This window comes from Akebia trifoliata, chromosome 12 (assembly GCF_017979445.1).
Source record: "Akebia trifoliata isolate Shusen 1 chromosome 12, ASM1797944v1, whole genome shotgun sequence".
NCBI classification, from domain to species: Eukaryota; Viridiplantae; Streptophyta; class Magnoliopsida; order Ranunculales; family Lardizabalaceae; genus Akebia; species Akebia trifoliata.
In genome coordinates this window covers 20,586,541-20,608,272 of record NC_141386.1, presented here as the reverse complement: position 1 = coordinate 20,608,272, position 21,732 = coordinate 20,586,541, and the positions used below count along the sequence as shown (strand labels likewise).

The following is a 21,732-nucleotide window of genomic DNA, read 5'->3' as shown; positions in this document are numbered from 1 at the left end:
TTTTGATTCTCTTCATAATTTTTTCACTCTTCAAATTCTCAACTCAGTAAAGCAAAAGGTTAGGCAGACTACACAAGACCTTAATTTTTATTTTTTCACTTAAATAATGCTGAAGTGACCTCAAGATTGTACCTCATATTGCACCTGACGTGAAAGTGCGTATGAACCAAAAGTGCTTTTCATCGATATACGTTTCAAAAAGCATCTATGATTCCTATGCACTTTTGCATCAAGATGTGCGAAATGAGGTACAATCTTGAGGTCACTGCAGCACAACTCTTCTCATTTAGGTAAAGGACGATATCCCAAACTTAATGACAGACAGGGCAATCCCTTTATATGCATGCAATCATCCACAGACCATACAGGGTAAGCATGGGAAGAGTAGAACTCAGGCACTTTGAGAACATACCCAAGTCACCGAGACAGCCACCCGCGCGGGTTTTTAAATTTGTAACCAAGCCTTTAATTTGTTCGAATACTAGTTGTATGAGTGTCAAGGTTTCCTCAGAAGGGAGCCAAAGCTTATCATGTTGTGCTCGTGTTCCTTCGATGATACATACACTTCCTGGGCTGAACTGAAGTGTATTTCCTAATGTGCTGCTTGCTCTGTTAGCAAAATATGTTCAACGAATCTTGACGCACTAAAAAAAAATGGCATTAAGATTGAACGATCATAACCCATCCAAATTCCCACTATAAATATATTAAACTTTAAAAAAATGTTTCAGAGGCTTAAAAATTCCTCATTATTTGTTAAAAAAATTTATAAAAAATAGAACAGATCAATGCTAAGTTATAATAAGGTTTGATACTATTTGTTATAACGATGATAATGCCCAAGAAACATTCCGAGATATCCGATCATGTGCAGGCTCCTGCACAGAAACCAATATCAAGTCATCCAAACTTTCATAGCAAAGGGGCTTTTCTTTATAAGGGAGTCATATTTTACCTCCATTCCTGGCATCTCAAATTTCGACTTAACTAAGCTCTACAGGAGCATCAGGGAGGTCCTACACATTTTGGCCCACCTAAGTGAGATTTGACGAATTCATTCACATATAGAATCGCTAAAGGAAAACATAATCTAAATAGTTTAAGAAGTCACCTTGTCTTCGTATGGATTGCAATGATCTTTAAATCACAGCCTCAAGAATTCCTGATCACTATTCATTGGTCAGTAATTTCTTGCTAACCTGTCAAGAGTGACCCCTTAACTAAGAAAGCAAAAAAACTAAAGCACATAGGAAACAGAAACTTTCAACCAAACCACACTTCCTACATTCAGCCACAATTCATATTCAAAGAGTATAAAACAAGCTATTTTAACTGGAAAAACAGAACTTATCAACATTTTCAGGTTCCAAACCAGTCTTAAAGTGCTCCTCATAAGAATGTGCAATCCAATATCTGCTTGAATCAGGGGTATGCACCTAAAAATTAACGTAAACGTATTAAAATAACAATTATAAATAATAAGATTATTGTTTAATCTCAGATAGAGATTTTTTTTTTTTTTTGTTGATAGGCAAAAAGATTTTAATGAAAAAGGAAAGGAAGAGCGGCCAAAGCCACCACACAACCAAAATACAAGGAAAAAAAAAAGCAATCCAACAAGACAACAACAAAAACTACAAACAAGGTGCTACATAGTCAGGTAGAGATATTATAACTAACCTCATCTATCAAAAGAATGGTGCCATCAGATGCTTTTCCAAACTCATACTTTGTGTCAACTAATAGCAGTCCATGTTCTAAAGCTACATGCTGCACTTACAAAAGATTGATAAAAGCTAGTAAAGTAGATAGAGATACCATTAAAGCTATTTTGCTGCATAAATTGGAAGCAAAAAAATTATACCATACGATAAATAAATAAATGAATCAATACTCATTCAAGATTGAAATAAAAGGGAAAATGTTCCTAGAAACCTTAGCATTCATAAAATGTAATAAATAAATAATACAATTTATTTATATCAGATACAGGCAGTAAGACCAACTTTTTTTCATGGACCTGAAAGTTGTGTGTTCATTGACAAAATAATATTCCAAGAGTACGTGTTTTAAAACCAGCTGCACAATAGACAAAATAATATTCCCATGTCCTGATGAACTTCTCATCGAATCCCAATGCAAGTATTTTACTAGAATCCAAGAAGTAACACAATATCAGATAAACAGAGATTTTTTTGAGATGACATGCAATATATGATAACTGAACAACTAGTTGACAAGCAGGTCCCATGTCAGCCGGGCTTCAAGATATCAAGAATAAAGTTATCTTGCAACAACTATTCATCACCAACTATGAAGTAGCATGCCATTAAGAGCAACCATAATTAAAAAACTTCCTAGCAAAATAATGTTACCTGTAGAATTAGAAGACCATTTTCAGCCACCACTGATTCGCAACAGCCAAAGAACTCTTCCAAGTACTCATGGCCTACACCTTCTATCATCTCACTGAAAAAAAAAGAAGTCAGTTTGCCAGCAACATTTAATTCAACTCTCTAAAATATGAGAGATTTAGGCAATTGGCGATAGTCGCATAGATGGCATACTAACTAAGAGAGCTCACACAAAACAAGTGGTTTACTAGTAACCAACCAACCAACCACTTAATTATGAACTCCTACCAAGTTACCATCTGACATAAGCATTTTGACCAAATGGTTCTCATTAAGAATTCATATCATTGTGTCCACATAAGGAAAAGAAAGTATCTTCTTGTTAATATATATAAACTATTCTAATATAGGGCAATTGAGTTACTTGAAGTATCACAATTTCACCACTTACCACCTCTATATAGTATTTTAATGAGTAGTAAGATAGCCGCAATACTATCCCAAGCAATAAAAGAGACACAATATGAGATTCCATCCTACTTTTAGAAATCAAGATATTAGCTACCATAGGGAATTTTTACAAGAGGGAGGAAAAGCACAGTATGCTTAATTAGATTCTGTTATTAACCATTAGATACAGTGGTCTCCTCTATATTCCCCGACAAACAAATAGGGTGTGTAAGCAAAACCCTACCCTTTACTTTTGAAATAATTAACTTTGGTCTATTATTATTATTATTATTTTTTGATTGATTTGGTTTTAGGAATCTATACGTGACAAGCGAGGGCTATATAAATATAAACTATAGTGACTTTCATGACTAAATCTGAGACCCAAAACTTTATGTTACCTCACCATCTTATCAATGAAATTGAATCTAAATCTTTCAATATTAAGAATCATCTCAATAAAGTGAAGTTGCGTCATTTCATATTTTAGTGAACGTATCCTAGTATTGAATTTAACAAAATTACGGTTCCAGCTACCAGCTAAGGATCCAATATAAGGAATCCTGAATCATTCTACATTGATAAAGTCTACTAAACTTCATCTTATTTTATTGAGTAAAGGATACTCAGTTACAAACATAGATAGTAAACAAATGAAAGCTATGGGGCATGGAGAAAATATCTTAAAACTCGAGAGAGAATGAAAAAAATCCTTCTGCTACAACTTATTGAAAACTGTAAAAACACAGCATTGGATCAATCCATGACACCCAAAAGGAATTCGATTTGAAAATACATCTCAAGGAGAATTCGGTTGCCTTAATCATTAGAAATGGCGAATTTTCAGGTTTTGCATCCGAAGAACCCTTTTGCACCAACATTACATTTTAATTATCGGTACTTTGAAAGTAATGCTCCTAAAGGTACTCCGAATGCAAGTTAGTTCAGCCCACTATCTTATAACTTTTGGCCCAGCTCCAAAACTCCTTAATGATTGATCGTCCGTTAGTGAACAATACCACTTAAAAGCACGTTGGTTAATTTCCTGATACTCTGTTCGTGATAGTTTCCATGTGATTTCTGCCTACTTATCTTATTTGGACTGTTTTGTGTTGCAGGGATCTCTACGCTTCGTACATTGTGGAAAGCTTGAGGCAGTAACTTTCCTTCGAGTCTACTAAGTAAATGATTATAAACTCGTAACTATCACAGTTTTTTTTTTTTTTTTTAATTTCCTCTGTTTTTTGTCAACAAATTAAAAGTCCCAATTATGTGTTATGTACGTACTCCTCCTTCGCTTTATCAACACTCCAATTAACAGAAACAAAAGCTAAAAAGAGAATAGGAGACTAAACATAAAATAGGACACATTACATCAGAGAACATAGTGGGGAACTTACAGTAGGATTCAGTGATTCCTCCTCTGGCTTCTCTCTAAATTGAAGAACTTGATTTTCAGAATTTACTTTTAGAAACCTGAAACATAGATCTCGATTCTCTGTAGTAGAAACAACAGCAACCATGATATCTGCTCCATTATAGAGATGGTGACCAGGAAGGACTAGAAACTCAATCACGGGATGCTCTTCCAACACCCATAAGCATCTTCTGATAGCATCTGCAGTCCTCTGAAAATATAAACGAAACCCATATATCCAATAAGGTAAAGAATCAGAACTTCAAAATCTCTTGAAGAAAATCAGAAGAATGAGAGAGAGAGGTCGTCTCCTACTCGAGCTCGAGTTCGGCCTCCTTCGTTCTGTAATCTGTACACCTCTAGGGTTTCTGAAATCTTTTTTATTACTTTGGAGTGTAAGTAGTAATAAACGGCCTGTCAATATCTATTTTTTTTGGAAATTTTACAAAAGAGTGAGGACAATTTCGGAATAGAAAATATAGCCTCTTCCCTTCCCTCCTCGTCACTCCGATTTTGGGGGGAACAAAATTTTATCATTTTTCCCTTCCCTTCCCTCCATTTTTCTTCTCTTCCCTCCTAACTTAACAATCCAAACAGGAGAAAAGAAGAGAAAATTGCCAATTTTCTCTTCCCTTCCCTCCCCTTCCCTCAATCCAAACACAGCGTAAAAAAAATTTGAAGCTTATTCGGGACTCCATTTATAATACCCTCTCTTCAAGACAAAACCCCCGACAAAATTTGTGCTTCTTCAGGTCAGAGTTCAGACCAGAAGGAGAGAGAAAGAAGATTCAGATTCAGATTCAATTTCAAAGAAGAAAAAAAGTAGAAAAATGGGATGGATTGGAGACACCATGGACTCCATCAGATCGATTCAGATCAGACAGGTTCTAACACAGGCTGTCAGTCTTGGTTCGTAAAACCCTAATTCTCTCTCTTTCTCTCTCTTATCTCTATTTATATTCATTCTTCATGGATTGCTTTCGATTTCTTGTTCAATTCGTCTCAAGGGTTTCGGTTTCATCTGCAAAATGAAATCTTTTCCGTTCGAAGAGTTCTTTGGTCGGTTACTTCTTTGATCTGAAAAAAAATGGTTTCTTTCTATGCTATTTATATTAGATTACCAAAAAAGATTTGAATCAAGAAGTTTTGATAGAGAAAATGAGATTTTTATTTGAAATTACGTTTCAGGTATGATTGTTACATCAGCATTGATAATATGGAAGGCATTGATGTGTATTACTGGGAGTGAATCACCTGTTGTTGTTGTTCTTTCTGGAAGCATGGAACCTGGATTCAAGAGGGTGAGTTGAGTTCACTTGGTGAATTATAATTCAAGTTTATTATATGATACTCAATGGTATAAATATTTGCAAGTTGTTTTTTTGGGTTTTTTATTATTTTTTTATATTTATTTATAGTTTTAACTGAAAAAATATATGCTTGTTATTGTAAAGGAAATGCATCGAGGTTTTAATATATGTCAAGGGAATGTAGGAATAACCCCAAATAAGGGATAAACAAAAAAAAATTGTAATTGAGAATTGAGATTGCTTGGTCATTTAAACAGAGGAAAACAATCACAATAGTGAGAAGAAGCACATCAATACAACTTACAAGTTGAAGGTGCTAAAGGGTTAGCAGAAAGCAACCATAAAAAATAAGGGCTAGTTGAAAGCCAATAATAACACATGGATTATGTAGAAAGAATTGATGGCGAAATAAGATTTATTTTGCTAATCCATGGTAACTACCCAACCCTTTAAAAAAGAGAGAAAAATGATAGTTGGCATAAGGTATTGGCAATGATGATGATGAATGTTATGACCAGTTTTGGACAAGTCTCATTGTCTCATATATTCTAAGTGTAACTTTTGGAAAAATTTAGACACTTTCTATTGGTGATGAAGCCAGGACCAAAAGTCCGAATCTAATGTTGAGACAAACGTAGTGAAATTTTGTAAAATTTTCAGAAATATTTTCATTTATGGAGGAATTGACAGAAAATGTCATATTTCCTTTTTCTGTATATTTTGCGAAAGCATTGTTCATTTAACAAAATATTTCAATGACTTGTCAATTTGAATGAATCAAAACTCAATTGCGAAATTGCAATGTTCCAGTGGAAATATCCTGTACATGGAAATGTTTAAAAGAAACTTTTCTTTAATATTAATTATTGGAAATGAATTCTGATTGATTATTTGATATTGTTTTTTGTAAATAAAAATGAATTTGATTTGTAAAAAAATATTAAAAGCATGATGCATCAAATTCTTGCATTTATGATTTGTTTTTTTATCTCAGTAAAACTTACAACATTTATGATTGTCCTAAGCTTGTTAACACATGCATAAAATCGTTCATGTTCTAATTAACTGAAACATTAGCATCGTTGGATTGGATCCACACATATATAAAAGGGTAGCAAAACATTTAATTATGCGTGGATGTAATCTAATAATTTGTAATTTTGTATCATATAAGGAAGTTTTTTACATTTGTGAAAAGTTATTCTCACTAACTCATCAAGTAAATAGTCTTGTGTGGATATAATGCATGTTCCTTGCAAATGGTAAAATATCAGCTGAATGCAAGAACTAGTTATAGGTTTTTACTTGTTGAGGTAATGTTTCAGTTAGAGGAAAAAACCAGGAATTCTACAACCAAAACATTCTGAAAGAATCAGAAAATGTTTTAGTTTCAGGGTTAATGATTAGTTGTGGTCTGTGGCCAAAACCAGAATGCTCTACTAAAATTCCAAAAAACCAGAATGAAACCTTGAATCATGCCCATCTTGATGAGCTATGGTTCAAAGTGAAGATCAGGTTGGCATTGCTGAAATAAATAAGTGAATATTAGGGTTTCACTAACGTGCTTTTGTGTGTCATGCTGTATGTAAGATGTTTGAACTTTAACTTGAAGTGATAATTGAAGTTATCTTCATATTTTAGATCCTTTTGTACGCAGCATAACTGGATAATCATTTAATAATCTTGCAGGGTGATATCTTGTTCTTACACATGAGCAAGGATCCTATTCGAACTGGGGAAATCGTCGTGTTTAATATTGATGTATGTGCTTTTCCATGCTATTTAATACATCGGTTTCCTTTATTTGACAGCTTTTTGTACTTTCATTTTTTGTATTTCGTGAAGATGTGAAGAATGCTAATTTCCGAGACATTATAACTTGTTGTATTTCTCTTTCTTGAAAAAGCAGCTCCTATGTCCTTTGATCTACTTTTCTTGGTGCACTGAATATTTTAACTTCCTTTAGCTATAATTTGATGTTGTTAGGGTGGTGGGATTTCATCAGATATAAAAGTTCATAAATGTCAATAGTAAAACATTCTTGATAGCTAATGAGGTTGCTAAGAGGTTCCCTATGTTGCTTGTTCTGATAACAATTGATGTAAAGTAGGGGTTTAGAACATTGGTTTAATCTACCTGCAACAGAGAAAGCCAAAAAATGGAGGAAAACATGTTTAGAAAGAAGAAAAAATGGAAAAAAAATAAAACCAATAGAAGAAACCAATGTTATCTAGATATTACAAAATAGGTGTCATATTTGTCTAACATACTTCAATTATATGTGTACAACTATAAATTGTGTATCTGTGCTGCCATGTCTGAGCTGTATCCTTTGCAAATCTGGGCAGCATAGGAAAAAAACCACTCAAGATCTAAAGCCTGAATGAGAAGAAAAAGGGACCCAAGTCAGTTATACTAACTGCATCATTCTTAGCAGAAAAGAGGACTTTCTTTCTTCTTTCTTCCCATCTTGGTTAGTAAAGTATTTTGTCTTTCTTTGGAATAGTTTCTAGTAACTGCTAACCTTACTAAAATAGAAAGTAAGGCTCGAGAATGTCCTAGGCAACAATGATACTTCCTTAATACTTCAATATGATAAGATTTACTTCATCTATTAAAAGAAAAAAAAAAATCTTACTTTTAACTTGTCAAGCCCATGAGATCATTTAAGACACAATCAACCAACTAGTGAACATGTGGACTTTAACTTAGCTTTTGATTTCCATTAGACCCTCGTACGCCCCATTTTGTACCTGTTGAACTTGCCAACTCGTCAGCCCACTGTGATTTGTTTTCAGTGATGAGCAATGTTCTTAGGACTGTCATTAGTTCTCTCCAAGCCATTCATGAGCTTCACAAGACTATCCTACATTTAGGGAACTCATCCATGACTAGAAAACATCGGTTTAGAATCAAAGCAAACATTTTCTAGAAATCACATCTTTTTTTCCGCACAAAATGATTGAAATGCCCTTGGCGCGCGGGGGAGGAGGTGGGGGGGGGCACCCCCATTTTAGTCCAAAAATACCCTCAATATCTCAAAAACACATTTTTGGGAAAAAAAAAAAAAAAAAAAAAAAAAGGCAGGCAGGCAGGCAAAATTGATTCTAGAAGGTCCCCAAACCCTAAGAATGACCTAGCCAGCCCCAAACACATATTGTGCCCTAGCATGTGCCATTGACATAGGCCCTACATTCGCACAGGCACACGAACTATGTGCTCCAAGCTCAAAACCATGTGGTTCTGTTCGCAAGTCTGAACGCTAATCATGTTCTTTCTTTAATTTTAGAACTCAACTGTCAAAATCACATTTTGGCCTACCCTTTGGAACACCTATGGGGCCCACATGTCAAACTTAGGTAAACCCTAGTTACATATCTAAGGTCCAAAGAACCTTAGAAAATTGAAGGTTTGGAAGCACAAGAACGTATCTGATTTCTAACTCATCCATGGTCCATTACCTTTTCCAATCTCATTTAACTCCACGTCAATGGTCTAGATTAATGTTTTTAGAGGTGTTTCATGTGCTTTGAGGAGAGGTGCACCAAAAGGGTGCCGAAGCGTAGAAAAAATCTTAGGAGAATTGTGGTTGCACGATCATGTCAGATAGGTGGACTAATAAGAAAAATATATGCTTAATTACTTTTTTTCAATCTCCTAATGAGGTCATATTCTACAAATTAGTCGATACAACAAATATTATAAAAATGGAGATTTTATGTTTAAGTATCTTGATGAAGTTGTTGAAGGAATCAATGAGAAGAATGTTCTTTAAGTTATTACTGACAATGCAACAAATATGTCAGTGTTGTAACACTACAAATTAAGTTTCTTCAAGCCATGTTTACATCAAAAGAATGGAGTGAGTCTTATTGACCGGGATATAAAGATTATATTGAAGAAAAAAATTGTTCTTTTTTTATTTAAAATTTTGGTTAGGTGTCAATTCAAATTTTTATCGTGTTATGAGAGAGATTCTGAAAGGAGGCCTTCAATGCCATTCCTTTATGAGATGATGGATACAACTAATGAAAGGATTAGTGAGGCATATGGTGGTGTCGAGAGAAATATATGCGGTTTGGAGAAAGATTGATGAAAGGTGGACTCATCGCTCATTTTATGCAGCTAGATATTATCTCAATCAACATTTTCTTTATTATAATAATTTTAATGTTGGTGATAAAGGGATGAGTTAGATTTGTGCATGAAGTGAATGATCCTTAATAACGTTCATGAACGAGACTTGTAAACATTTATTTGAATGATTACAATAATACAAGATGTGAATTTGGTCTTGATGTGACCATTAGAATAAGGAAGCAATGATTTGCTGGTATTTTTTTTCATGGTACTTTTCTCCTACTAACATTCGACGTATTTTTCTCCCGGTATGTCCTGTAAACATTTACATTGTTTCCTTGTTCTAATAGCTTCATCAAGACCAAATTTGCCTCTTGCATTATTGTAATCATATAATTGAATGTCATAAGCATCTTGTTCATCATCATTAGAGATCATTGTCTTCATGTACAAGTATAACTCATCTTTACTTCATCATCAACATTAAAATTATTATCATAATGAAAATGTGGATTGAGGTAATATACAATTGTATAAAGGGAACGATGGTATTGATGAGTTCACTTTTTATCGATCTTTTTCCAAACTGGCATATATTCTCTCTAAGCCACTACAATGAATGACATTTAAGGCCTCATATTAGAATTTGCCCCTCGTAACACAGCAACAATTTGCATTGTTGTCTTCCACAGAAAGAAACACTTGACCAAGATTTTGGATAAAAAATAAGAGCAATGACCGCAAAGACTAATTTTTTTAAAATATGTACCAAAAAAGTCCCTTCTAAAAAAAATATGGACTTTTTAATACTCACGTTGTCAAATATTAGTCTAAAAAGGATTTTTTGAAGTGAAAATGCCTTTCAATGATTTTTGAGATTTAACGAAAAGTGTTTATTTGAGGTACTCTTATGTTTTAAAATTACTGATACCCCCGTTGATTATGGACATCTCTAGATCAATGAAAAAAAATCCTTGTTTTCCCTTCCCAAAACTAGAAATCTTTAACTCACATAGATGATGATAATAATGATGATGGAGATGAGTATGGTCATCATCATCAAACTGATTTGGTCTATGAATATCATATTTATTTAAATATATAAATAATTTTAAAATTTGACTTGAATGTTTATTGAATTGATTCAACTAAAAAATTAGCAAGTCGGCTCAAATGAGTCAAATAAAATTATATTGAATTTATGAATGACTTTTAATAAATAAAAATATTTATTTTTTATTTTTCACAGAAATATTAATAACCAAGTAAATTAGTCAATTTTTTTATTTGACTTGGTATATTTTTAGATCAATTAAACCACTTTATAAAGTTGTTAAAATGGTATTTCAGGTATTTTCCCTGAAAAAATCTTCAAAAGTTTCTTGATGGACTAATATTTTATTAAGTGGGATTTAAATGGTCTGTATTCATTATTAAGGGACTATTCTGTACATATTCTCAATAAGCAGTCCTTTACAGTCATTGTCTCTAAATATATATATATATATATATATATTATATATATATATATATATATATATATATATTTTTTTTTTTTTTTTTTTTTTGCTTCATTGCCTTCTTGTGTCTCGATCAATAAGACTTACTCCATTTTGCTGGTGTGAACTTGAAGAGGTTTCTATTGCTTGTCCAAATTCTAAAGAGTTAGATAAATAGTTGAGAAGACGAGTTACAACTGGTCATTGAAGTTCACGATTATTTGTAAAATTCCTCATCAAAACCAAAACTCAGGCATAGATGAATTTTGTGACCCATATTGCTTTTACAAGTGTTTAATAATAAAATTTTATTTTTCCAATTGACTCCAATATCAAGTCAATACAATGGGCATTGCATGGAGTCCAAAGCAAACTTTTCTTTTTCTCTATTTTTTTTTTTCAACATTGATATAATTTGTTGTATTGTTAGTAATAAATTGAATAATATTCTTTTTACTGATTTCTTCATCAAGATACTTGAATATGATCTCTATTTCTTTATAGTATTTGATGCATCAATTGATTTATTGAATGTGGTCCTATTAGGAGCATTGATCAAAAAATTAATCAAACATCTATTTTACTTATCAGTCCACACATATGACATAATTGTGCAATCAAATTTCTCCTAAGATTTTTTGTGCATTTCTATTAGACCCTCAATATTTTTTTCTCCGTCCCTCAAAATCTATGTTTTGATCTCATGCATCAATGTAGGCTTCAATCTTGACCCAAAATTAGATGTCTTCACACATAATATTAAAATATGGGTTAGTCACCAAATTAAAAGAAAGTTCACTCGTAAAAAGACTTCTTTCAATGGACCTACAAATTTCAATCCTCTCCTGCTTCTCTTTAGAGTTTGGAATTTGTTGTGTAGAAACAAATTGATCGTGCCCCTAGCTCATGGAAATAATGGCGTGCTCTCAATTTCGTCATGCACCAAATCATCCTTATAGCTAATATTAGCTTTCCTAATACTAATAGTCAATTCTTCAGCCTTTTCTTTCTCTTTTAAAATTGGTTAATGCATTCACACATTTCACCCTCACATATTCTTGAGCTTTTGTACATGCCCCATCCTATGACGTGTTCCAGCCAAATGATGTTTCAAATAGTTAATTCTTCCAGTGCATAGTTTGTCAAAAAAATGGAATATGTATCCCCTTGGTTTCCCTCAATTTGCCAATAGTATTATCAAACGAAATCTCTTTTGCTCATCCTACAAAATCATTCATGTAAAACATAAAACTACGAGAATAATAATAAAGAAAGGAACATGGTTAAGTACTATAAGTATGTGAATGGATATCAGTGTCAATACATGAATCAAACTTTTAGCAATTTTTCCTATATGTTTCTAAAATCTATATTTCTCTTGTTGGCCAACATTAACAAAGGAAAAAAAAAATAAGATGAAGAAAGAAAGAGAAGAAGAATGATAATGCATTAGAGATTAAGAGATGTAAACATAACGATTTTATAATTTATATTTTCTTAAAAAAATAAATGAAGAACCTAAAAACTTAGAAAAAAAATATCAAAATAAAAATTTATTTTAAAATGGAAAGGATGGGTATAGAAAGGGAGCCTCAAGTTTTAAGAAACAATGAAAAGACAATAGAAAAAACTGAAATATTGAAAATAAAGAACCAATTACACCCTTAAAAATAGAATAATAAAAATTTAAAAATAGTTTTTATTTATTTATTTTAAATATAAGTTAAAATAGATGTGAGACATGGATTTTAAAACTGAAAGAAAAAAAAAAAAAACATATTTATTTTAAAAAGCATAGAACACAAAATATAAGTCAAACAATTATAATTATTATTATTACCATAAAGAAAAACAATTAGTTGGAATGGTGTAACATAAAAAAAAATGTTGGTTTAAAAATGTTAAATGGTTGTTGGAGTAAGAAGAAGAGTACATATTGGTTTAGCTTGAACTTATAGGAAAAAAATTTGAAGAATAAGGAGAGAGACCCGGCCTGCGATTATTTTCAAAACAAAAAACATGAAAAAAACAAGAAACATTGAGAAGAATTAATGAAAGAAAGAACCTGTGTGCTGTGATTATTTTCATAAAAAAAGAAAAAAAAAGAAAAAGAAAATGTGAAGAAAAAGAAGAGGAAGATGACATACCTGGTGTTTCGGCAGTTGATGTACCCCCTCTTTTTATTTGTATATCGTAACAAGAAGCTTACATAAGTCTTGAGCCTAGAATACTTTTCAATTGTATTCTCTATGTGTATTACAATGGTGGGGGTAATCAAATAACAGTTTTAGCTTTGAGAAATACATTAAATTAGAAAGTAACAAAGATAAATAAGTCAGAAATTCTTGACCTACACCAATATAGCAACATTTTTTGCAGTATTGAATTACTTAAAAGAAATAGAAATAATAAAAAAAAAAAAAAATTTGTAGATGAAACTCATGCCTCAGTCGATGCTTGCACCTCACCTTGCCTCATGTGACTGATTCCCTCAAACTACTGCCTCAGCACCCCTTTTGGTGTACCTTGCCCCAAGGCATACACATCTGAAAACAGTGCCCCTGGACGTCTAGACACCAAAGAGGGGAGAGAGAACCAGAGAGGTAGACGATCAAGAATATTATCACATCTTCTGAGCCATCTAGAAATCTTAATTTTTTTTTTACTACTCTAGATCTCATCTAGAAACCATGTTCCCTTTGAAGTCTTAGATCTCTATAAAACCTAGAAATTTTAGGGAGTCCCTAGAGATGGAGGTGAAATCCAAGATCATTGCAAAAAGAGCTAGAATCCCCAAAGCTCCATATTTGAGGAAACACGCTGCAACAATAGCAGCAAACTTTTCTGAATTCTATAAAGTTTTGGGTTAGAATCCTTTTTATATATTATTTTATTTTCATTTAGATTCTATCTACTACGTGTTTTAGGGTTTTTAGAGCACAAAAACCCCTCAAAAGAGAGATCTTCCAAGGAGTAAAAACAAGTTGCTGCTTTGCCTAGGCACAAGGGCCATGGTGTCACGGCCTTATTCTTTCGAAGCGGGGTCGTGCGGCGCAAGGGGGTCAAATCCACTTGCAAGCCTGTAAAATGATCGTACACCACACACACGTAGCTAGCAAACAAGTAAACGAGGCAACACGAGATAAAGCCCGAAGGCAACTTTGTTGATATAATATTGATTACACGGTGCAACGCGTTACAAAAGCAATAGATGCGTTACAAGCAATTAATGATCCTATGACACGCGGGACTTCCACGGAGCTGGGTTTCAAGGCTTCAACAACGTGGGTGTAGGCCGGGGATTGGGATAGCACTGACACCCTTCCTACAAAGTGTATGCTAAGTCTTTACTAGATTTCCAGAAGGAAACATCAAAAGTAAAGGCCGGCCATACTCCCTTATTACGAAAATGCCACTAAGCTAACAAGTGTGCCCTGGCACGGGGCTGACACGTACCCTAAGCTAACAGATTGCCCTGGTACGGGGGCTGACATGGCTTCATAACGAGCCTTACATACTGTTCATGAGTGCTCCCGGGTAGCTCCGGGGCGAGCTTACACCTAACTCTAGGTGACAGAGGATTTGGCCGTTACACATGGGCCCATGTGGTCAGGAAACCCAACCATGTGGCCCAGCTCCACCTCTAAAGCCAAAATCAGTTTTTCCCCTTCGTTTTTGGCCTCCCACTTTAGTTCCATGCTATTTTTAGAGTCTTCACATAGTCTTTTTTTTAATGCCTTCCATGTCTTCTAATATTTTGCTATGCTAGATGTATGGCTAGGCTCACAATGCATTCATGTAACATGAAAATGTTGGGATTTTTTTTTAAAAAACATGTTTGGAAGCTTGAAATGCCTGTAAGCCATGCTGAAAAAAAAGGCACACAGCTGCTATTCATGCCACCCAGCCTCCACTTTTTTTTCCCCGCAATGGCAATGCACTATAGAGTGCACCAAACCACGTGGTCTTGGTCAATTCCAACACACTCATCAATTGTGCTACGACTGGCCAGTACACCGCATTTTTTCCATTTATCACCTGTAATCTTGCTTTTTCTTCATCATTTCTGAGTAATATCATTTTGGCTTACACATTCTTATGCATGTTGAGTCCCTTGTCTCACTCATTCCATTCATCTTAGTCTAATCATTTTCATGTCCAATGTTTATGCTAGATCCATGATTAGTTGTATTCAATTTCATGCATGTTAGGACCCTAGTTTAGTAGTGTCGATGCCCACTTTTTGGTCATGTACACGAAGGATAAGGCCTTTATATTACTCACGTGCCGGGTAGTCCTACTGCCGCCTAAACCATGTTTCATGGCCGTTCGATGTTAGTATTACGCCGGTATGAGCCGTACAAAGATAGATAAAGAGAAGGGGAAAGAGAAAGAGAGGACAATACATGATTTGTTCACAGGATTCGTCCAAATCCAGACTATGTCCCAGCTTCCGAAGAGTCGCTCTACTATTCTTGAAACTATTACATGATTTACAATACATGAGGTTATATATATATATATATATATATATGATTTACAGTACATGAGGTTATATATATATATATAAAGAGAGAGAGAGAACAAAATCCTTGAGAAATTAGTCCCATGTCTTATTTATAGGGAAAATAAATGTGAAATGACTTAACTACTCCTTCCACATTGATTGTGCTTTTTCATCTCACCTATGATCAGTCCACGTGGACCCATTCAATTTGCATCTTCTACATTTAGCCCCCTGCACGACGCAAAGGTTGTGACTAGCTATGCGATAGGCAATCCTTGGTGCAAATTATGGACTTGAGAGATGACGATGTTGTCGCCTTAAGAATGTCTTGAACATTGCAAAGAAGACAAAAGGTTTATGATAGTGGCAGGAGCATTGTGATTTAGACGTGGACTTTGTCACATTGATGGTTTCGTCACTGCATGACGCAAAGGTTGTGACTAGCTATGCGATAGGCAATCCTTGGTGCAAATTATGGACTTGAGAGATGACGATGTTGTCGCATTAAGAATGTCTTGAACATTGCAGAGAAGACAAGATTTATGGTAGTGGCAGGAGCATTGTGAATGAGACGTGGACTTTGTCACATTGATGGCTTCGTCACTGTAAACGATGTGAGCGTCGTGAAAAATCATGATGTTAGGACTGCTTGAATATCACGAAGATGGTGTTGGAACCTTGAGGATGGCGAGAGAGCCACAGGTGTGACATCGGAGCCATGAGGATGGCGTGAGACCACAAACACGATATCGGAGTCAAAAGGATGGTGTGAGAACCACAAGTGTGACATCGGAGTCATGAGGATGGTGTGACAGTCACATGTACGGCATCAAAGTCGTGAAGATGACGTAGGCGTCATGAGGACGGTATGAACTCTAACAAGGATGACGTGGTAGCGGTGAGGATGCAAAAGCCATGAACACACCGTAAGAGACTTGAAAATGGAGTAGGTGTTGTGTGTACAGCATGAGCGTCGTGATGACATATTGTGAGGACTATAAGAAATGGGGATGATGTGATGCTGATTAGGTAGTTGTGTCGTTGTCACCTCGTATATGTGGGTGTGCTGCCCACACTTAAAGATTGTAGATTTGACTGATCAAGTATGTTAGTGAGGGTTTGGCGTCGTTACTCGAAACCCCGAAAGTTCGGTGGTGTTGTCTAGATTGAGAAAAAGGCATCGTCGTCCGTACTTGTTGGACGATGATAAAACTTATTGGCATTGTCATCCTTACTTTTGGATTTGTTATCATGGTGATGCCTACTTATAAAGAAGACATGGTGAGTTCATACCTTGCACAGGGTGTCTCCAATTGTTTGAGGAAGTTGGGAAGAGGTTCAAACTACCAACTGGAACATTCCAACTTAAGTACTTAGATAACGACAAGGAGTGGGTGGTGCTAGCGTGCGACTCTGATTTGCAGGAATGTGTAGAAATTCTGGAGTCTATTGGGTCGCATTGTGTTAAATTCATCGTTCGTGATTTGAATTGTGCTGTTGGCAATTTTGACAGTAGCAATTGCTTGTTGACACATGGGTAGGGCTTGATGCTCTGCATTTAAGGTGTGGATTTGAGCTGTGAATATTTCTTGGTGGGTTCTTTTCCCGGATGCCATTTACCACTCAATGCCGATGTTGGAAAGATATAGGTAGGGCACCAAACAGCACACTTGAAAATTTCTTAGATGTAGATTGGCTCTCCCCGCTTTACTGATAGGGCTTAAACCCTTAGAAAGTACACCACATGTGACACTTTTGATTTCTTATCTCTGTTGTAGATTTCATTGGATAATGGAAAAGTGGGAATATTTTTAAAGGGTGAATAATGGGGTTGTTAAATCTTGATTTCGGATTGAATCTACTACTATCTTTGACCCTTTCCCTTTCCCATTTGGTGAGGGCCCCGTGAGTGTTGTCGCTCTTACAGGTTTAAGGATGATCAAGTAAATATTTGGTAATGTGCTTGATGACGAAGATTTAAGTTTTTGGTTTGATCACAGTAGTTGGACTGGATTGAGGTCTTCCCCATCTTATCTGCCATTGCTGTATGGCGTGTCAAGCTTGGCATGTCCTTAAAGCCTTGTGATATTTTTTTCTTTGAGTAGGGGTACATGAGGAGAGGGTGATGGACATGAAAAGCATTGTCTTTTCTCACACAAGGCAGAAGACACCATGGTTATTATTATACAAGGAGATGGTGGATGCAATTTGTTATCCAAGAGAGATATCTGGTGCTTGAATCATGGTTTGTCTTTTAGGGCATTTAATGCGCTTGACCAAAGAGTGAATAAGACAACTAGCTTGGACCAAAAATAAACCCAATGGCTGTATTTCCCTGACCATGACAATGTTCCAACTAGCAACCCCTTTGTTAATTAATAAAAGTGTGATATTTGGATTGGTAGTGCTGATCTTTTCTTAGTCCAGTAAATCTTTACAGTTGGCATATGAATTGTTTGTGAATGAAAGAGGGAGCAGGCGTGTGGTTCCACAAGAGTTCCACAAGGCACAACGCCTTCACCACTTAGGGGGAAAGGAGGAGAGTTACAAGTGGATGGTCCTTCCATAATCCAAAGAGGAATGGATAAAGTGAGTAGATCACATGAGTTCAAACTACCATGTCAATGATTTCGCAAGCGATGAGGGTGGGTTTGAAGAAATCTTTCTTATTGTTGTTCTAGCTCAAATTTTGATGGGTCATTCCACGTTCAGAGCTCTTCACTATGCATGCAGCATGGAGAGGCAACTTGTCTGCACCATTTCTTTGAGGATACGTACAGAATCTTGAGCTCACTAATCTTGTCAGCATTCAAGTCCAAATCCTTCAACAGAGCTCTCAAAATGTTCAATTGTTCATTTAAATGGATCTGCCACTATTTGTTCTCCTTCAGCCGCCAGAGGCACATCCTCTAAATCATTGCCATCTTCATGAACCTTCGACTCAAAGGCTTGAATCAGTTTCGATGAATTTTAATTTGACTCCATTGACAAGGGAAGTGCTATGGCGGAAGGTTTAAATGCAGTAAATTATTCTTTGACACAGCATGATGCCTATGGGTAGCTGGCAAAAAGTGATGATGAAATTCATGGGATCGAATTCAGCGGTGTGCACATAAGGCGCAATCAGTAGATGACGCTCTCTTGGTGTGATTGTATGAAGATGTAGCGAGGAGTAATATTGAATTTCTGAAGCTTCAATAACATTGTTCTTAATAGCATGGTCTTGAAGACGTACATGTTATGTTTGGGAGACCAGAGTTGGTTCCTTTCCATAGGTGAAATGTTGAGGAGATCTGCCCTTGTGGCGTTAGAGAATTGCAAGAGGCTGCAACACCTCAATCTAGTATTGGTTTCGTAGTTTTCAAACAAGCCCTCTTTTTTTTGATGGTTCATAACCTTTGAAAGTCATGGCACTCATCGAGGAAGGAAGAGCTGGTGTTGCACGTTCGTAGATCGTGTTAGAGGGCAACATGGGAACATGTTCTCTTGCCAAAGAGAACACTTAGGCTATGTTTGGATTGAGAGAAGTGGAGAGAAGAGAAACTCATTAAGAGAAGAGAAGAGAAGGGAAAGAAGAGAAGAGAGAACTCAATTTCTCCCCACCATGTTTGGATTGACAGGAGAGAACTGGGGATAATTTTGGAATTTTAAAATATCTTAAAAGAGATCTAGAGGGAGAGTTGGAATTATAAAATATTTTAAAAGGCTTTCTCTCCATTTCTCTCCCCTTCTCCCCACTTTTGGAGAGAAAGAAAACTCACCTATTTTTCTCTCCTCTTCTTTCCAATTCCTTTCTCTTCTCTCCCCACTTAACAATCCAAACAGGAGCAATGGAGAGAAACTCATTTATTTTCTCTTCTCTTCTCTTCTCTCCATTTCTCTCAATCTAAACACAGCGTTAGGAGCTGTTGTAATTTTTTTTTCTTTCTCTTAAGGCGTTTAATGAACATTGAAGGCTTGATAGGACAAAGTAACTTGGACAATAACAGGCACAAGTGGTCTACTTGAACAAGCCATGAATTTAATGCACCTTGAGCAAGCCAGGCAGAACAGGTAACTTGCACCAAGGAACTGGCGCATGTGGTCTACTTCAACCAAAGATGATGGAGGTTAGCAAAGAGAAGTGTGTTTGGATCCTTTATTCTTCATATTCTTCGACAGGCAATCTGCAATCATTGTTGGTATAAGAGAAGTGGGAATGAGTAATTTAGAGTTCCTTCAGTTTGACGCCATGGACATGAAGAGTGTCCTTGCAGAAAATTTAAAGGCAGCTCCCAATGCACGCTATCTCCATTTTGTATTGCACCTCCTTGTTGGTGCCTAAACCACTCCTCAAACATCTCGAGACAATGACGAAGATGCTCTGAAACACGCTTGAGAATGGCGCTATTGAACCCTTTTTCATTGAGGAGTTGCTGATGATCAAAATCTGCTTGGCATGACATTGGGTGTCGTGGACCCTCTACAAGGAAGCTCACGTGAAAATGGCTTCAGCACATTAGAAGGCATTGGATGGGTTGTTTAGTCTCCTCTGTTAAAAACTATGTGACTGTTATTGCACTTGGATGTATCCTTTTCCATGACAGTAGCATGGGAATCCACCAAGTACACTTGGAAGTTGTGATGATAACCTTTTGTTGTTCTTTAATCTCAAGGCATTTAATGGACCTTGACCAGCCACGTAAGACAACAAGATGGAAATAGAGAGAAATAGGTACTTGATGTCTCCTTCAACTTTAATCTCAAGGGACCTCGACCAGCCATGTAAGACAATAAGATGGAAATAGAGAGAAATAGGTACAGGTACTTGATGCCTCCTTCAACTTGCTATTGTATTGTACCTATAGGGTAACATATGTTAATCTATGATAGGCAATAGAGTAAATATATGCCTTTTTTATTTTATTTTATAACTTTTGTATGTCAGGTGGTTGTTTGATTAGTCTTTTATACACAATCGTATTTAATGGCTATTGACAAAGTGAAATAAAATATTTATATTTTAAACCCACATTGGGCAGTGGTTTGTTCGGAGAGAGAATGAATAAGTGTACCATTTTTTTCATAGAGCGATGATAAATCGAAAAGATCAATAATAAAGAAATATATAAATATAACAATTTAATGCTCTCAAAGAAAAGTAACTTAGCTTTTGGAAAAGTTGACCATCTGCCTTCAAACATCTCCTTTGCCATGCCACCTTCAACGATAATATAACTTTTATGACACCTTAGGTAAATGACGCCTTGGGTGGAAGGGTGATAGAGGCCTTGGGTGAAACTTGAAGGTATCAATGATAGTATAATTTAAATGACGCCTTGGGTACATGTGTCTTAGATGAGTGAAACTTGAAGGTGTCAACTATGGTATAATTTTGTGACGCCTTGGGTGAAAGGGTGAATGAGACATCTTATTGACACAGTCCTTGGCATGTTGTCTTCGGCAATAATCTTTTTATTTTGACTCCATGGGTGGAACTTGACCAAAGCATGTCAATACATCATGGAGGGAACTTGACCATAACGCCTTCCTTTAAATTCTTGTAGTTTCATGCAAGTAATTTATCTCTTTAAGCAAGTCTAACGCCTTGGATGAAATTTGACCCTGACATTGTTGCTTTGGACAATAATCTTCCTCATAATGTTTTCGTACAGCTTCTCATGTTCTGATGCATGGTTTTATTGACTACCCTTCCCTAGTGGAGTCGTCAAATGTTGATGCTCACTTTTTGGTTATGTACATGGAGGATAAGACCTTTATATTAGTTACGTGCTAAGTGACACTTAGGGTAGTCCCACCACCGCCTAAACCATGTTTCATGGCCGTTTGATGTTGGTATTATGTTGGTATGAGCCGTACAAAGATAGTTAAAGCGAGGGGGAAAGAGAAAGAGAGGATAATACACGATTTGTTCACAGGGTTCGTCCAAATCCGGATTATGTCCCTGGGCTCTAAAGAGCCACTCTACTATTCTTGAAACTATTACATGATTTATATATATATATCGAGAGAGAGAGAGAGAGAGAGAGAGGAGAGAGAGAGAGAGAGAGAGAGCATAATCCTTGAGAAGTAAGTCCAATGTCTTATTTATAGAGAAAATGAAGATTAAATGACT

General features: G+C 35.6%; 2 protein-coding genes across 22 annotated transcripts in view; one reads left to right on the top strand and one right to left on the bottom strand.

Annotated features, from left to right (window-relative positions):
* Positions 1-677: 677 nt before the first annotated feature.
* Positions 678-4,649, bottom strand: LOC147389047 (phosphoribosylaminoimidazole-succinocarboxamide synthase, chloroplastic-like). 21 transcript variants are annotated; one of them, XM_086418163.1, is made up of 8 exons: positions 4,537-4,649; positions 4,205-4,432; positions 2,376-2,469; positions 1,681-1,770; positions 1,348-1,436; positions 1,112-1,169; positions 956-1,016; positions 678-878 (listed from the first exon to the last, which is right to left on the bottom strand). In XM_086418163.1, exons 3-6 carry the CDS (start codon positions 2,463-2,465, stop codon positions 1,145-1,147), a joined length of 294 nt encoding a protein of 97 aa, XP_086274289.1. In that variant the 5' UTR covers positions 2,466-2,469; positions 4,205-4,432; positions 4,537-4,649; the 3' UTR covers positions 678-878; positions 956-1,016; positions 1,112-1,144. The 21 variants fall into 21 exon arrangements, with proteins under 21 accessions (XP_086274289.1, XP_086274295.1, XP_086274294.1 ...); XM_086418169.1 differs by having other exon boundaries at positions 956-1,034; positions 1,112-1,199; positions 4,205-4,582; XM_086418168.1 differs by having other exon boundaries at positions 1,112-1,199; positions 4,205-4,582.
* A 248-nt stretch (positions 4,650-4,897) lies between these two features.
* Positions 4,898-21,732, top strand: part of LOC147389046 (uncharacterized) — a 35,928-nt gene continuing 19,093 nt past the window's right edge. Inside the window, exons 1-3 of the mRNA XM_086418160.1 lie at positions 4,898-5,130; positions 5,410-5,522; positions 7,221-7,292. Coding sequence (XP_086274286.1) covers positions 5,052-5,130; positions 5,410-5,522; positions 7,221-7,292 — 264 coding nt within the window. The 5' untranslated portion in view covers positions 4,898-5,051. The remainder of the gene's footprint in view (positions 5,131-5,409; positions 5,523-7,220; positions 7,293-21,732) is intronic.

Coding starts and splice junctions, on each gene's coding strand:
- LOC147389047 (XM_086418163.1), bottom strand. CDS start 2,465: ATGATAGAAGGTGTAGGCCATGAGTACTTGGAAGAGTTCTTTGGCTGT. Junction 1,771..2,375: donor ATGGTCTTCTAATTCTACAG/GTAACATTATTT, acceptor TTGTAAGTGCAG/CATGTAGCTTTAGAACATGG. Junction 1,170..1,347: donor GAACCTGAAAATGTTGATAA/GTTCTGTTTTTC, acceptor ACCAATGAATAG/TGATCAGGAATTCTTGAGGC.